This window comes from Thunnus albacares, chromosome 2, assembly GCF_914725855.1.
Source record: "Thunnus albacares chromosome 2, fThuAlb1.1, whole genome shotgun sequence".
NCBI lineage: Eukaryota > Metazoa > Chordata > Actinopteri > Scombriformes > Scombridae > Thunnus > Thunnus albacares.
The window spans coordinates 4,222,501-4,239,393 of record NC_058107.1 but is presented as its reverse complement, the minus strand read 5'-3'; the positions used below and the strand labels follow the sequence as shown (position 1 = coordinate 4,239,393).

General features: G+C 40.0%; 1 protein-coding gene and 1 long non-coding RNA gene across 2 annotated transcripts in view; both read right to left on the bottom strand.

Moving 5' to 3' along the window:
• Window positions 1–346: 346 nt before the first annotated feature.
• Window positions 347–6,075, bottom strand: LOC122990343. The gene is made up of 2 exons (XR_006405327.1): window positions 2,525–6,075; window positions 347–2,492 (listed from the first exon to the last, which is right to left on the bottom strand). It is a non-coding gene; the product is annotated as an uncharacterized LOC122990343 (long non-coding RNA).
• An 18-nt stretch (window positions 6,076–6,093) lies between these two features.
• arid3c (AT rich interactive domain 3C (BRIGHT-like)) overlaps window positions 6,094–16,893 on the bottom strand; it is a 137,209-nt gene continuing 126,409 nt past the window's right edge. Inside the window, exons 6-8 of the mRNA XM_044363657.1 lie at window positions 11,684–11,986; window positions 9,306–9,395; window positions 6,094–7,319 (exon numbers count right to left, since the gene is read on the bottom strand). Of these exons, the coding sequence (XP_044219592.1) occupies window positions 7,150–7,319; window positions 9,306–9,395; window positions 11,684–11,986 (563 nt within the window). The 3' untranslated portion in view covers window positions 6,094–7,149. The remainder of the gene's footprint in view (window positions 7,320–9,305; window positions 9,396–11,683; window positions 11,987–16,893) is intronic.

The following is a 16,893-nucleotide window of genomic DNA, read 5'->3' as shown; positions in this document are numbered from 1 at the left end:
CACAATCATACAAACGGGGAGCGAGAGGGGAGAAAGCCACTGGGGAGGTGGCAACAGGTAGGGACACAGGACTGAGGCAGGAATCATGACATACTGTATATACGACATACAACTACTATACTGACATACTGCGTATACAGTCTATCTGTGACCTTCTCTGTATTTTTAGATTCATTGTGAGATGTTGGCTGTGTCCATTTCTTCAATATAAAGAAACATGGACCTGAATTTGTTAGTGCCTCCAAATCTAAAATGGTTTTTAGCTGCTGATGTTTTGAAACATACTCAATTATGAATGAAAGTATTACAATGTAGAAGAATAAAAATGAGGCAGACAGCTGTTCACTGCAGTTAAAAGCATGATTTTATTTCTAAATACGCTACAAGTCAAATGGCAAAACAGGAAAATCTTTCACCTTTTTTTTGTACATTTTTAACCCCTGAGCACCACAATCCAGCATTCCCATAATGCACTGGATTCATCCAAGATGAACAAAAGGGAAATAAAAGAAACATTTAAAGCTTCATACACAGCTAATAAAGCCATTAGTGTCTAAAAACTACCAGCATAGCATAGCTAAAATACAATGTAAACAACATGTTATTTGATTACATAAGTCAATTCTTTTTTTAAAATTTTACTTCTGCAGACATACCTGTTGCTTTCTCTTTGTTTGTCTGCTCTTCTGTTGGGTATACCCAAAAAACAAAGTGAGTGTGGTCACAGTTTGAAAAACTCTTTGGTGAGAAGAAGGCCAGTGATTCCATGCAGCTGCTTCACAGTCATCTTAAGTATTCAGTGATTAGCATCATTCAGCAGTACGTACAGGAGGGGGAAAAGACAGTTAGGAGGAATAGACTGTGCCAGTGCTGCGTTTACACAGAGAATCTGTTAAGTCAGAAGCATTTGGATCATGGAAGCAGAAAAATACACAGTTGCACTTCTGTTCTTGAATGAGCCCTGACAAGGACCATCATCATGATCGCATTGCTCAGATTCACAAAATTTGTTACGAGAAGAATGTTAAAAATACTAACTAAAGGCAATTTCATTAGAAACTTATATGGTGGGATAAAAATGAAACGAGGTATGTGTAAAGTAACAAAACAACCTGACTCAATCTGACCACAGAGGGTCTTCCATTAAAGTCAATACATACAATTATACATGTCAAAAGCAAAGATGGTGCAGGATTTCTTCCCCACTCACTGACTGAGTATTTGTTTGTATTGACTGTAATAGGAAACATCTTTCTCTGTATTTTCAACATTCTAAGCCTCTGAGTGACCGAAATTTCCTTGAACAACTGTAACTTCATCATTACAAATGTTTGTTGGGTGACAGAATCTGGTCTGATCTGAACTTTATGGTTAAGGTTTGGTAAAGTTTAGGCACAAACACAACTGGTTAAGGTTAGAGAACAATTGTGGTTATGGTCAAAAGAAACCAAAGTTGACAGCTGGCAGGAGACAATAAGTGAACAGTTTCACATGCTTTGCTTCGGAAAGACAAAAGTCATAATTTGTATGGCCACAAGAGGTCCTTTTCAGATCCTTGGGGATTCGACAAATGACCAGTGCAATTGTTTTTCTTCTGTAGAAAACTGAGAACACTTTACAATGAGAAAAACACACTGTGCCACAGTTTTTAAATTCATATTTATCAGACCTGTGCAATGTATCATCTTAATGTTAGTGAAAAACACAACATATAAGCCTGCTTATTGGAGGTTTCTGATTGAAATACCGCTTGGTATTGGTCTTGGTTGACTTCTCTCCTTCACAGTTGTTCATCTTTTTGTACTGATGACTTAACCGGGAGAGATTCATGTCCATCCAATTCAAGTTCCAACAGTCAGTCATCTCACATTATCTTTTAGAAAATAAATGAGACTTTTACTTCCAGAAACCAAAATGGCTTAAATACCTTTGTCCATATCACAACTCTATTCATGATGGATAAACATGTCTGTATTCTTCTGGGATAGATAATAATTAAGTTATCTGAGGTCTGAGAAGACCTGAGCTTTGCCAGGACAATACAAACACTACCATAGCTGGAGCTGTCATGCCAGACTTCCCAGATGATAGAGGTCTGTCTAGCCCAGCTGCTTGAAAAAAACAAAACTTCAAGTCCATTCGTATTGAGCTGATTCTATGGTTTCAGTACTCAAGGATGCGACACCAAGTCTGTGTATAAGGAAGTGACCTTTTCCTGGGCCTTTGCTCTAACTACCTGCAAAATTGTGTGATTGCTAAAGAACACATTTCAAGTAAACATGAGAATTATAAACCACAACCACCTTCAACAGCTTAACTGACAGCTGAGAATTCAGCTCATCGCAGTGGCTGAGGATTGTCCTCTGCTGCATGATTGTGTTTGTACAATTTCAACATCACCATCTATACACACAGTCACACAGTGTATTATTAGCTTCATCACCAGTAATCAGCCGGGAGCGTTACACTGTCATCATGAAACTGAACTAGGTCTAGCATTTGGCTAAAATCAACATCTATGAACAATCTGTATGAAAAATACTGCACAGAGAAGGAGACAGCAGCTCTCAAGAAAGCACACGACAAGACTGTTCTGAGAGCTTTAAGAGTGGTGAATCTGAAGACACATCATGTGTAATTAAAATCAAAAGGCTTCATCCTCTGGGGAGCATGAATAAGCTCAGTATATTCAACGGTAATATCTTTATCTACTTTTGTGCAAGCTGAAATTTTTGGCCTGATGGTGATGTTAGAGGAAAGGTCAGGGAATCATCGCAATCTATCAGAACCACCCTCAAGGAACCATGAACATCCATAGCATATTTGATGGAAATTGGGGCAGTAGTTGTGTTCTTGTTCTGGAAATAAGCGTTGACCAGAAAGGTTGACAGATCCCCTAGGGTGGAATACTGAGAATTGCAATCTTGATATTTCCCAGGAAGTCTCCCCAAAATCAAATCTCTGTTACCGGGAAAAATACCTGCAGATTTTGAACAATGTATGCTTAAATGTCTTCAGCTGTGTGTTTCAGACACCTTCTCCAAACTTCATTATCACTGCCACGCAACTGCTAAACACTGAAGTGCAACCTTGAATTACTGTTATTACAATATGACTGGATCCAATTTTCTGCTGCAGCGGGGTCTTTTAAGCCTGCCTGATCTATTCAGAACAGTATGTATGACAGAATAATCTCAGCTCACTTTCTTTCATTTACTGTTTTTGAGATTTTAACTGCATCTCACAGTGTTGTTCTACTAAAAATATGACCTCATAAGCTAATGTATATGAAATCAGAAACATAAGAATATTCCAGAAAACATCTGCAGTTCTATGCATTAATCAAACTGTATTAATAGCAAGAAATCATGTATTCCTGGGAAAAGAGTCATATTCCTGGGAAGCAATGATTTTAAAATTACAGAAAACCCTTCAACCCTATGACCGACTGACATTGCCATCATTGGGTCCTACAAATAACAAATGGATGACAAACTGGATGACAAATATGAAATTTGTGGTTGGCATCCATTGGTGCAAGGTGCTGTCTTTCTCTATATTTTTTCATGCAGATTTCAACAGTTTTGACAAGCGTCCTACTGTGTCTCACTAAAGACTGTTTTGTTGCGCCGGCACAACACCCAATGTAAAAAACACTTTGAACATGTTGCTTGATTCTCTAATATAATCCATCTCTTTTTCTTTGACTGAAAAGCATTTTGTGTTCACATAAATACATGAATATGAAACAGCATGGATACACTGGCAATTAAGATTGTGGACATGCTTGTTGGCACAGTCTATAACAAATGAGGTAGATGTGTATCAATAAAATATTCCCTTCTTTGGTATAATCATACAAAATATGAAAAAAAAAATCCAGTGATCTGTTGAAGAAAAACATTGATTTTCAAGTGGCTGTACAATAAAAATAAATGATGAGGTATATCTTGTATTCATACTTTACTATGATTATATACAGGTAGATTGGTGAGGTATCTGCATTCAAGAAGACTCTTAAAAAGGGTTTGCAAACAAAGTGGTGGAACTGAATGCAACGTTTGCAGGACTGAATATAAAACAATAAATAAAATCTGCAATTAAAAGCTTTAACTGCCTCAATAAAAAACCATATATCTTCAAACTGGTTCCCATTACCCTTCACAATAAAGAAAATATTTTATATTTTTATGAAAGCAGAGAAAGAAAGAAAGAAAGAGAGAGAAAGAAAATGAAAGAAATGAAAGGAGAAGTTCTCTGATGTTGGACACAAGTGCATTACTTAAAAAAAAGAAACCTGGATTCTATTCACAATATAAAACCATTGTGTGACTGATGACTCTTTCCTACAGGCTACCAGTCTTTGTATTTCCTGCTGTCACCTCTATTTCTGTTCACCCACTGCCTGAAATGCTCTACCCTTTCCTGTTACCATCATTTCTCTAAGAATTCCGTGCCACACGAGGACTCTCTTGATTGTTTTCTTTCCAAGGCTCTGTCATTTCCCCATCAATATCACATCAGCTTTGTGCTTCTGTCTTATCATATTAACCAACATCGCTGCTAGTGTCTAGTCACTAGTGGTCCTGGTTTTAGTCAATGTGCGTTGTGGAAGATTTCTTCAAAGAGCAATGCAATCTTGTGTGCTGCAGCTCTACCACATTCAGCTTAAGCAGAGATTTTGTAAGTATTTCTTACCACAACCACAACAGTGAAGCAATGATGTTGGTTGCAATATTTACCCTAATGAAAGAGGAAAGCACTGGACCGGAACAATGCTTGTACAGAACAGGATGATCTGTGATCTTTCCTAACAAGCTTTTTTTCAAAATAATTATGTATTCATATTTTGTGATCTTCACTCAACAAATAATTCATTTTATGATCACAACAATGTGTTCTCGTAATCTCATGTCAAAATCACATGAGACTTATTTTGAAGAAAACCTAGAAAACCTAGAAAAAAGAATAAATTAATGTCCTCAGCTGCCTTCCATAAGGGCTTCCAAGTGATGTCATACTCCCTCTAATGGCCATTATGCAGGAGCTATGAACAGCTCTTTTGTTTTTGTTTTTTGTTTTTTTTACATGAACACCATGGCTGTCTTAACATAACATTGATCATTTTTGGGCAGTTTGTAACCAGGAACAGATTATTTCATCAGTAATACATGTGAAGAATGCTCTGTTTGGCTAATATTAGCCTGTCATAAAGTTGTTCATGCTACATCTAACTGGCTAACATATGAAAAGCTAATAACCGTGTCCCAAATTCATATTATATACTCATCCTAACTGTGTGAAGTGCAGTTTTTAATACGCAGCATAACAGAAGAGGCAATGAGCCTTGCTGCCAGTTTGTCCCAGTGGCCAACCTCTGTACTACATTAAAAAAGAAGCATTTTCCCTGCAGACAAAATAAAAGAGATGTCTGGGAAACTGTTGAAAGGCCTAAATTGCCAAACAATGCCAATTACTACCTTGTATTTTCTTAAAAATCAAACCATGAAATTGTAATACCTGTAAAACTCCCAGAGACCAGAAAAACATTTTTTTGCGTGTGACATCATCTGAATGTAAAGTTGATAGAACAGGTCAGGGGCCAGCAAGAGACACTAATACACATGTGCATTGGAGCGCACCACACGAAAGCAAACCAGGAAGAGAGAAAATGTCATTGGCATATATGCAGTATGAGCAGTTTTCATTCAGATGGTGTCTGGTATCCAGTTCTCATAATATGTACATCCATGGCTGGAGAGATGTGGAAACATGTCAGTTGGTGGTAAGTAATAAATCTTTGATGAAGTGTTCTAACTTGAAATCTCACATGGTGTTCTAGGCTCACAATTGACGTCATTTTACTAATTTTCTTCAATTTCTTCTTCCAATGTTCATATTTAGTCTGTGTTTAGTGTGTGGAGCTGGCAACTACCCATAAGGGCCCTGTGTCAAAATGTAGGTTCAATACATTTCATATTTGACTTGATATCCTTACATGGTGCAGATCCTTGAATAGTCAAATCATCAGAAAGTAACTGACACACAGCAGACCTGGGGTAGGGTTAACTAATGGGCTGGTGGGGGGGGGCCTTTAACAGGTTAATCAGATCCTGGTAACATATATATAGTATTAGTATACAATATGGATTGGGACACTGTGTTTGCTACTAGTGGATAGCGCTGTGTGTTAACTTAAACCAGACGTCCTTGGTTCAGTTGGCCTGCTGACTAGTTATCAGGCTAACAAAACAAAAAGCAGCTGCTTGTCTTCTGTGGACTGAGCTGACTGTGTTTAAGAGAACACAATTTACTGTCACTAAACCATACTACAAAAATCCACATTAAACACTTCACTTTCACTTCTAATGTCACTGCGTGGATCCACAGATACATCACTGTCTAGCCATGTTGCTGCCTATATGTTGACACATTATCAACTAACTGTCCAGTGGAACGTCTGATATGGTGGAGAGATACTGTCACAAGTCTCTGATGAGAACAAACTGTTATGCAGTCTAGACAGTGATTTCCTCCTCAGATGTGCTTTGTCTGTTTGTATTCTTGCTATATTCTTCAGGTTTGATCATTGGTGCTAAAGTTCACTGTAAATGCTGAATGTGTTGAACAAGCATAGATCTGTTTTCTTCTTTGGTATTAGTTATAAGTAGTGAGTTTCTGAGGTCTGTTATAAAGCCTACAAACAGATCAACTGTGATTCCTTGCAGAAGGTTAGCTGTTCAGCCACCTTATTTTTTCTGGTGCACAAGTGGGAATCTTCATTTGGCTTCGTCCATGTTGCACCTCAAGTTGAGTAGCGATCATGCTTTTGAGCTGTTCCACACTGAACAGGTGTCTCTGAGGACATGAGAGACAATGATAACACACAAAGGTCGAATGTCCTCGAAACACACTGCTAATTAGGAGCAGGAGGAGCAGGGGTAATGGAGCAGGAGCAGATCTCTTCCCAAAGTATTTAATCTGTGAATACAAGTTTGTTGCTTTTCAACTTGATGTTAGCTGACCTACAAGAATTCTGATGAAGAGAAAGCCTCCTTCAAAAACAACTGGAGTGTATTGATGATCGTGTGTCCGACTCCTCCCTGATGGGGTGGGAGGAGGAGAAGGAGGTGAGGATGGACTAGAAACTCACGGGGAGGAATTTCTGTGTCCGTGCAGTGAGGAGGAGGAGGATGAAGAAGAGGAGCAGGATGGTTGGAGCTGTGTGGGACTGGTCTTTCCCTGAGTCTGACAGTTGCTGTGTTTCCCACGGTGTCCCGTCATCCCTGCTATGGCCGACTGCCGAGCAAACAGGACACCTGAGGAGCAAACATCAAGTCAAACTCAGCCTTAAACTCCATGCTGTCCTGGCATCACTTCTTAAAGGACCATGCCAGTGTTTTTATGTGTTTTAGTCTGTGTACTACAAATGACATCACTTTTTCATACCTTCTAGGCAGTCATTGGTTTAGGTTCATTTTAATTTCGTATGAAAACCTACTTATGAACAGATTTGAGTTTGATTGTTGTCAAACAATGTCTGCTGCACGTTTTTCAAAAATATTTGTAATTAAAGGGCAACTTAACACCGATTTATTTTGAACCTACCACACTTGATGTGTCCGTCTCCGTTTTAATCAATACATCTGTCGACACCGGCAGCTTGCGTTTCACTTATTCGTAATTGACAGTCCACAATCTCTTTAATTATCTTCAGATTGGATTTTCTAAATTAGTTACATATGTAACTATAGTTCTATGTATGAGCTATTGTTCTGTGGCAGTATGTAACATCTGGATTTTTACCATCTGTGGCAGTCAGGTGGGATGAAATAGAACTCTCCACACCGCCGACAGTTGATTTCTGTTTTATATGTCATGATTAGTGAACGTTATGTTCCCTTGTACTTTGGCGGTGTAGAAGGCAACGTAACTGATTTTTCACAGATTTTTGTTTTTCAGTCTAGAGGACAGAATTTCCGGATTTGCTCTGGAAAAAGGCAAAGAACTGACCGGGACCAGAATCAGTTGATAGTATATACAGTGGATTTAAAGTTAAGTTGCTCTTTAAAGTCACTATGTGCAGGATTTGAAAAGTTCTAACTGATTCCCCCCCAGCACTGGTATCAAAAAATACCCCTTCCCCTTCACCCCATGGGTCTGACTCAGGGACACTGAGATGAATAAGCTTTAAGTAAAAACACAATACCGCACCCCTTGTCTTATTTCTTATTTTTCTACAAACAGAAATGCATGCTGTCAGAATAATTTGAAAGATGCTAGAATTCTCAGCATGTGACAAAATGTAATAATATCAAAACTAATACTATAACTACAGCTTAAAGAAAATCCGTCCTCTCCTCTGCAGGTATGTTCAGCAGGTTAGTATAATGTATAAGACATTATTACAATATATTTTAAAACTATATGCCATTATGTGCCACAGATTCTCTTTCAGTATTATAGATCTACTTCTCATATACTATGAGATGTATTTCATGTCTGTCTGTCCTGGTACAGACTGTAAATCCCTCTGAGACGAATTTGTGATTTGGGCTTTATAAATAAATTTGACTTCACTTGACATGACTGTGTTGGCCATCGAGTTTTACAGTTACAGTTTACTTAACTATACATACCTATCTATTTAGCTTTTTCAAAGCTGCTACTAAAGACATAATCAACAATAAATATGATCTTAAAAAATGTGAAATGTAAAATTACAACCTATTAATTCCATTAAAAACTTATATTGATATTTGTACCATTGTATTTAACCCTGTATTATATAAATAATAGACAGTCAACAGTCCTGAGTTATATTTCAGCATACTTATCTGCAGAACTCAAAATAAAGACAGATTAAAGTGAGTTTCAGTCGGTGGCAGGATGAGCTAGATCAAATCAACACTCTACTGCTGAACACTGGCTCTCAGAGTGGGAGCTCAGATATGAAGTTGACGGCCACCAGACTTATACCCTGACATGAATTGCCTATGTTAAAGTAGAAAGGCAGTAATTACCTCAAGACACAAGCTACCTCCATTTACACACACACACACACACACACACACACACACACGCACACTAGGCAGGCACATAAGACAATAAGCCCCATCGACCTCGAATCCACAAGCCCAATTTTGAGATATTTAACTTTTTTAACTCTATTGGACTGCCACTTCATTACGATGGATTTTATAGCAAAGACATCAAATTGCGTAGAGGACTAAGCACCAGGGTGCTGCTATAACTTATTGAATTTCCTGCCTGCAATTACATCAGCAAACGGCCCCTCTATTTACCTGTGTAGACAACTCCATTTATTTCTATTGACATGTTGATGCTGCTAATGCCGTTGGTAGACAGGTTCAATGCGGTCTCTTGTCTATCATCTGTCAAGAGAGGAGGCAGAGAACGAGAGAGAGAAAAACTCAATATGAGCATTTAGAAAGGGAACAGAAGAAGCAAGTAGAGCGCCCCGGTGGAGTATTGGTGATAATTCAGAGAGTGACAGGATAAGGAGAGCTTTATTAAAGAGTTCTGGGGAGAAAGAACTGTCAAAAGATGTTACAGCCATTTGTTCATGTCAGTTATAGATGAACCCTATCACAGCACACACGCAGCTGGAAAACTTGCTTGAATAAATGTGACTGGTTCTGAAATAATGGAAATGTCTTAAGAAAACAGACTAACACTGCACACACAGTGATCTCAGGGAGCTGCTGTGATATCAAACCATCTGTAAACAAAATTTTATCCATCTAAGTGCATCTGGGTAGAGACAAATAATAGTGTTTGGATGTAATCTTTAAATGACAGTGTTTATATGTGAGGGCCAAAGCCAGACAACCAGCGTGGGACCTGAGAAAGATTCTCACTCATTTTTCCATCACGTATCAAGTGCAAAGCCCACTATTATGACTAATATGAGAGAGGCAGTGATGCAGACAGAAATGATATCACACTTGAGCAGATAGGCCCCTTATTCTTCCTTTAGCCTCTATCATTAAGTCATATGTGACTTATGGTTTGTCATGAGCTATGCTGGCTGAAGCCAAAGCTGGGCCAGATGAGCATTTTTATTCATGACAAGCCGGCTTCTGCCTGTGGTGAAGAACTATTTCTTCATAACATCTGTGGAACTGAGCTCAAATCATACATGTTACATGATGAACTATGTGCACATTAATGGTTCAGGCGTTTCTCAGTGGGATCTCAGACAGCCTCACTGGAAGGGCCATTAGCTGCTGTTGACACATCACCCATTGGTAGACACATTGGCCCTGTTTACACCTGGCATTAACATGTGTCTCGGGTGATCCGACCACAAGTGGACAGCCCTAAGTACAGGTGTGAACGCACCCAAGACGCATTGAGGAGACACTGAGATCTGATAACTAACTAAACGCAACGCATCCTGGGCCACACTGAAGGACCACCTACTCAACTGACGTCCTCTATTTTCCTGCAGCTTAGGCACAGGAGTCGCATTGCTGCCTCCTGGTCCAAAGCTGTGTTCAACTTGTTTGATAACAGGATAAAGAAATTAATTATTTTGTTTTTCTGTTTTTCATGTGAATTAAAAAAAAAAAAAAAGTAATCCACTTCCCATTTTTTCCTGTTTTTCTTGTTCTCGTAACTGGTTTTCCTCATCAAATCAACTAGAAGAGAAATTAAATCAAAACCAGGAAATAACTTGTTTTTTGCTTGCCTGTCTAAAAAAAATATTTCAGAAGCTAAACATTGCTGGATAGTTTCCTTCTGTCCTGTCAAGTTGATAACTACAGGTTTTAGTTTTGCTGCGCTGCTCGACATAAAATGAGCTCAGGATTTATCAGGAGGACGGCTGCTTTACTCCAAACAGTATGAACCTGGACTGTGTGTGTAACAGCTGACTTATTGGATGTGTAGAAGAACACAGAACATTAATTAACATTAGATCCTGACCAATCCTGTTGGCATGTCTGGAGATTTAAATAATCAATGAAATTATGCTGCTGTGCCTCATGTGTAAATGCGCATATAACTCTATATTTGCATATATATATATATGTACACACACACACATATATATATATATATATATATATATATATATATATATATATAGACAAGGCGCTAGAGTAAATTGATAGGATGGGCATTGTATATTTGTTTATCCTGTTATCAAACAAGTTGAACACAGCTTTGGACAGAAGATACACAGACCCCTGCTCCTCCTCCCGCTCAGACCCACTCGCTGGTTCAAAACAAATGAGTTTGGGCTTTGCAAATGGAAATAATTTATTTGCATATAGAGCGAGGAAGTGAGATCCGATCAGAAGTGGTCACTCAAGACGCATGTGGAGGCGTATGTTAATGCCAGGTGTGAATAGACGTAAACGACTTTTTAACAAACATTACTCAAACAGGAAGAAATAGTGAAATTGCTGGGGTCTATTTTCAGCAGTGGAATAATATACATTTGGTGCCGTAGTGAGTATTTCTGGCAGCAGGGCAGTGTGTGTGGAACCCAAAATAAACGACATTGTGTGTGCTGATGGTAATGAAGGAACATCTCCCCCATTGCAACAGTGTGGCTCACTGATGTGTTTTTGAAAGAAGGAGGGGACTCCAACACAGTGAGAACATCTCAGAACAACTCAGATCAGTCTTATCAAAGCCCCTTGAATTACCTTACCTCTGTTGTTGAGTTTGATGTTGAGGGGCAGCTGAGTGGCCATTGCCAGCAGGTTCTGCTGCAGCGCTTGTTGCATGAGCCTCTGCTGCTCCTCTGCCACCATCATCATCTTCTTCTCTGGTGGTTCACCACTTTCCAGCTTCTCTCTGAGCTGCTCCAGAGCTGCCACCTGGACGGCAGCTGCAGCCTGTGCTGCAGCCTGAGCCGCTGCTGCCTGGGCAGCCACGGCTGCAGCATGATGGCCACTGGGAGACATGGGGAGGGCCATCCTACTGGGCAGGCAGCTGGCCATCATTGGCTCCTCTGGAGAGAAAAAGACTATTTAGGTGACACATGTCTCTGAACACGTCTGCATGCTTATACATGTCTAAAATACACTGTATATGAAAACTCCTGTCACTTCCATAAATAAGCCTGGTAGTGTGGATAATGGTGTATAAATGCTGAAAAGTTTGTCTTTTTCATTAGCTCATATTGCTCTCATTGTTTTACAGCAGCACTAATATACTATACGATATATTTACTGTAAATATTTAAATTCTCCATCTCTTTTATACTGCTATTCCAGCTCTTTTACATCCTCAATCACTTTACATTTTTTCATCATATTTATATATTTTGTGTGAATATTCTATCTTTAGCTGTGAGTCTTTTCTAAGCATTTTATTAAACTAGATTACTTAAATGAAACAATGTTATATTTATCTTATGAGGCAGACAATGTTAGCTGCTATCTGGGTCGTATTTATCAAACTTCTGAAGACTATTGCAGTGCCTGTTCCAAACATGCTTGGCCTCCAGTGTTGCTGCTTCAACGCATAGAAACATTAATACAGTTGATGTGATGATGTGAGGTGTGGAAGAGCACCAACAACATGAAAGAAACTAACATTCTATTATACACAGATGTTAAGTACTGTAATAGTGAATCTTTTCTCATTTCAAGTATAATGAGAGCTGCATTTAAATATAAAATGCATAACAGAGAGCTTTTGAAAAAATATCCATCCTAAAATAAATCAGATCGATCATATTGGGCTCTTAGATCGTTTATTTTCTGTGGCTTCAGTTCAGATCATTTGAGTGGATATATTTGCTCAAAAGTTTTGTGCTTACATGAGACATATTGGTTTTGAACTGCCTGTGGGAAGTAACCCAAGAGTCTGTCCATTCTTCATTAAAAGTTTTTGCATTTTTTAGAGCACACCATGTGAAAAAACTTGAGCGAGCTGAGCTATTACTAAAAGGTGACGTGAAAACTGGTCAGCCATTTCTCTGAGAATAAAGTCAGAATTTGAGTTAAATCTCAGACTTCTGACTTTAAACTCAGAACTCTAATAAATTTTTCACATGGCCCTTATTCTCTCTCTCTCTCTTCCTCTCTCTCTCTCTCAGTTGCTGGTAGTATGGTTTGGTGTGTGTTTGGTGGCTGTTCTGATGGGGATTGCATCCTCTGAGACACCATCCCTGTCTCTGAGGCATGGAATGAGGGTGGTGCCACAGCCCAGTACCACAGTGGAGCAGGTGCTGTCGGCGGTAGGAGAACAAGTGGGGCACAGAAACATCTCATGTGCCTCAAGCATGAATAAAGCGGTGGTTGTATTTTTGAAGGAGCAGGAGTTTGGCAATCAGTGCGTAGAGAGTGGCTTGTACTTAAATGATGAGTTTATCCAAGTGCCTTCCATCTGGGTCACCATGTCTGGGGTCCCTCCGTTTATTTCCAATGAGGCGCGGGAGCAAGAATTGAAGCGCTTCGGGAGGTTTGCGAGCAGATTCTGGACGGTGACTCTGGGTTGTAAGGACGCCAGGCTGAAGCATGTTAAATCTCTACGGAGACAAGTGTTTGTGTTTTTGGACTCTCCAACTCAAACATTGGATGTCTCTTCCGTGTTAGGCATGAGGAGGGGTTCTACATGGTGTATGCTAGTTCTGGGAACATTAAGTGTTTTGAGTGTGGAGATGTGGGTCACAAGCGGGTTGCTTGTCTGTGACCGACAGCGGGGAGAGGAACAGTAGACAGCTAACGCCACCTGAGGTTGCTCCTCCTGTGCGGAGTGAGGCTGGTGGGTTTGTGTCTGGGGCCACCGATACTGGCAGCTCCGTGGCTGGGGACGTTGGTGTTGGTGGCTCTGTATCTGGAGCTGATGGTGTTGGCAGCTCCGGGTCTAAAGATAATTCAGCAGGGGAGGTGGAGGCTGAGCCTGTGGTCAGGACAGGGCAGAGGGAGGATGACATGGGGAGGTCAGAGCAGGATGCGGAGTGTTCTGCTGTACAGGAGGCTGAGTTGCTGCAGGTCAGCAGGTAATGAAGCCTGCTGGTTGCCATGTGACTGACATGGAGTGTGAATCTGAATCTGATAGTGGTTCTGTAGTGGACAGCGTCTCTCAGAATGTAGACTTGTATTCATTAGAGGAGATAAATGGCTCTCTGGATGACACATTTTGTAAAAAAGTTAATGTCAAAGATTACTTTCCTGATGTTGACAAATTCATTCAGTCAGTTACTACACTCTACTTCAGAGAGTTGTTGGGTTAGATGGTTACTGGATGGAAAGAAATGTTAACATCTCAAGAAACATGTCACTGGTCTAAGGAAAGATGTAAAAGTGACTAAAGCTAAAATGGTAAAGAAAATGAAACTCTCAAAATAAAGGTACCATGATCATACAACACTGGATGTTTCAGCTCTGCTGTTTTTTTCTGTCTGGTTTCTTACTGGTCTGTCTCTCTTCTCCTTATATGCAGGCCTCATGAAATATGAAAGGGGGCAGAGAGGTAGAAAAAAGAGCCTTAATAAGAGAAATAATCAAGCAAAAAAGACTAGATATAGTTTTTCAACAGGAAAAACAGTGATAGCATAAATGAAGTAGAAGTTTTATTTTCCTGTACTTCAAATGTGAACATTATATCCAGCACAGAGATGGTGAAGGGCAGAGTCCTTATGGTGAAAGCTGAAATACAGGAGTTTATCTTTAGTTTTATTAATGTTTATGCACCAAACCAAGGCTCTGAGTGTGAAAGGATTTTTAAAATATAAAAAGAAAATTAAGTAGCATTGATCCAACATAGTGTATTGTACCAGCTGGAGACTGGAATTGTTGTACTGATTTTACTTTTGATAGGACATGGGAGGAGCCACAGCTTCAGTCATCCTCTGTCTGATGTCTTAAAGAAAACTGATTTGGTTGATGTGTGGAGGATGAAACACCCTTCAGTCAGACAGTGCACTTGGGTCAAAATATCAGATGGTAGAGTTAGTGCAGCTAGATTAGACAGATTTTATGTATCTGGTTCCTTTACTGTTAGAGTTGTCAGATCCTCTCCATTGCTTTTACGGACCATCATTTAGTTTTAATGGAGCTGATTCTATCCTTCACTTGAAACCCAAAATCTTTTTGGCATTTTAACATTAAACCATTACATGATCTTAACTTTTGTGAAAATTTCATATTGTTTTGGGCTTACTGGAGATCTAGGAAAGATAATTTTCTTTCCTTTACTCGGTGGGAGGTAGGAAAGGCTCAAATTAGGGTTTTTTGTCAACAATGTATCCAATTTCACAGTTAACATCAAGAGAACTGTGCAGGAGTTAGAGAAAGAGATAAGAGACCTGGAAAACACCTTTGTCTCACAACTGGTCAGCAGAACTATGGCTTGCAGGAAGAATTCCTTCCTTCAAGAGAGAGCCAAAGGAGCATTAGCCCAAGCATGCTTCACCAGACTAGAGGACATGGATGCACCAACCACTTTCTTCTTCAAATTTAGATAAGTCATTTGTTCAGAGGAAACAAATGATGTGTCTTCCTCTCCCTGATAGAAAGGTGACCACAGATCCAGCTGAGATGAAGAAGCATGCAGTGGACTTCTACACAGACTTGTTCAAGGCAGACAGCCTTGTGCATGCTGCTGCGGAGCTTCTGCAGGGGCTTCCTCAGCTGAGTTCAGAGGATCAGGACACCTTAAGTTTACCATCAGATTTTTTTAAACACTTCTGGAGTGTTTTGCGGCAGGACCTTCTGGAAATTTTTTAAGGGTGTTTTAAAAAAGAGATACTTCCAGCTTCCTGTAGGCATGCAGTTCTCTCTCTGCTATCTAAGAAGGGAGATTCGGTCCTTTTAAAAAACTGGAGACCAGTAGCTCTTTTATGCAGGCCTTGTGAAAGGGGTACAGCAGCTCCTGGTGAACTTCTTCTGGTCGGGTCAGCACTTGCTGAGAGCATCGGTTCTGTATCTCCCTGTGGCAGAGGGAGGACAAGGACTTAAAGACATTCTGTCCAGAACCGCAGCCTTCAGACTACAGATGGCACAGAGGGGGCCATCTCACAAAAGCATCAATGGAAACGCTTGGAGGCATCACTAACATTAGGTCCTCCAGAGTGCTGAGGAGGATTGTGGAGAAAGTCTGGCAGTCCCTGTCTGTGCCACTGAGAGTGTTTGCTATAAATTGTTCTCTAGCTGACCTGTGGAGGAGTGATGAGAGGAGAGTGGACTGCTTCTTTCCCCGAAAACACCAGTGCTCTGTAGCTTCAGCTCTTGTGGGAAGAAGCAGCTTTATTGCAGCTGAGTGAAGGTGCTGAACATTCACTCTCTGGTTGAAGTCAGGGAGTCAAGGTGGAATGAGGTTTTGGCTTCAGACTGTACCCCTAAAGTCAGGTGGAGGTTCCTGTATAAGCCTCCTGTTGAGAAATGGATGGCTGACTCCAGTGGAGGATTATACATGGAGCAATAGCCACAAACAGGCACAGAGCTCACCTTGATCCAAGCACTGGGGAGGGATGTCCTTTCTGTGTACAAAGGGAAACTTTAGAACATTTATTGGTCCTTTGTCCCCGATTAGTGGGCTTATTTAGCATACTGCAGGAATGGGTGGAAACTTTCAGGGAGAAATTTTCTGTCCCTTTGTTTGTTTTTTGGCCTAAATACACAGTAAGAAAAACATTTACTTTGTTCTGATAAATTTTTTGTTTGCAACTGCTAAATTAGCAATCTGAAGGACCAGGAAGAATCAGATGTTAGGGCAGGGCTGGACTGATGTGGTGCAGAGTCTGAAGGGTTTGGCTGTAGCTCATCTAAGAGTGGAGCACACTTTCTACACCCTGATTGGTAATCTGAACTCTTTCAGGGGTCTGTGGGGGATCAGACAAGTTTTATGTTCACTTGAGGAAAATGGTTCAGTGGTCCTTAATTTTTAACTTATTATCGCTTGAATGTG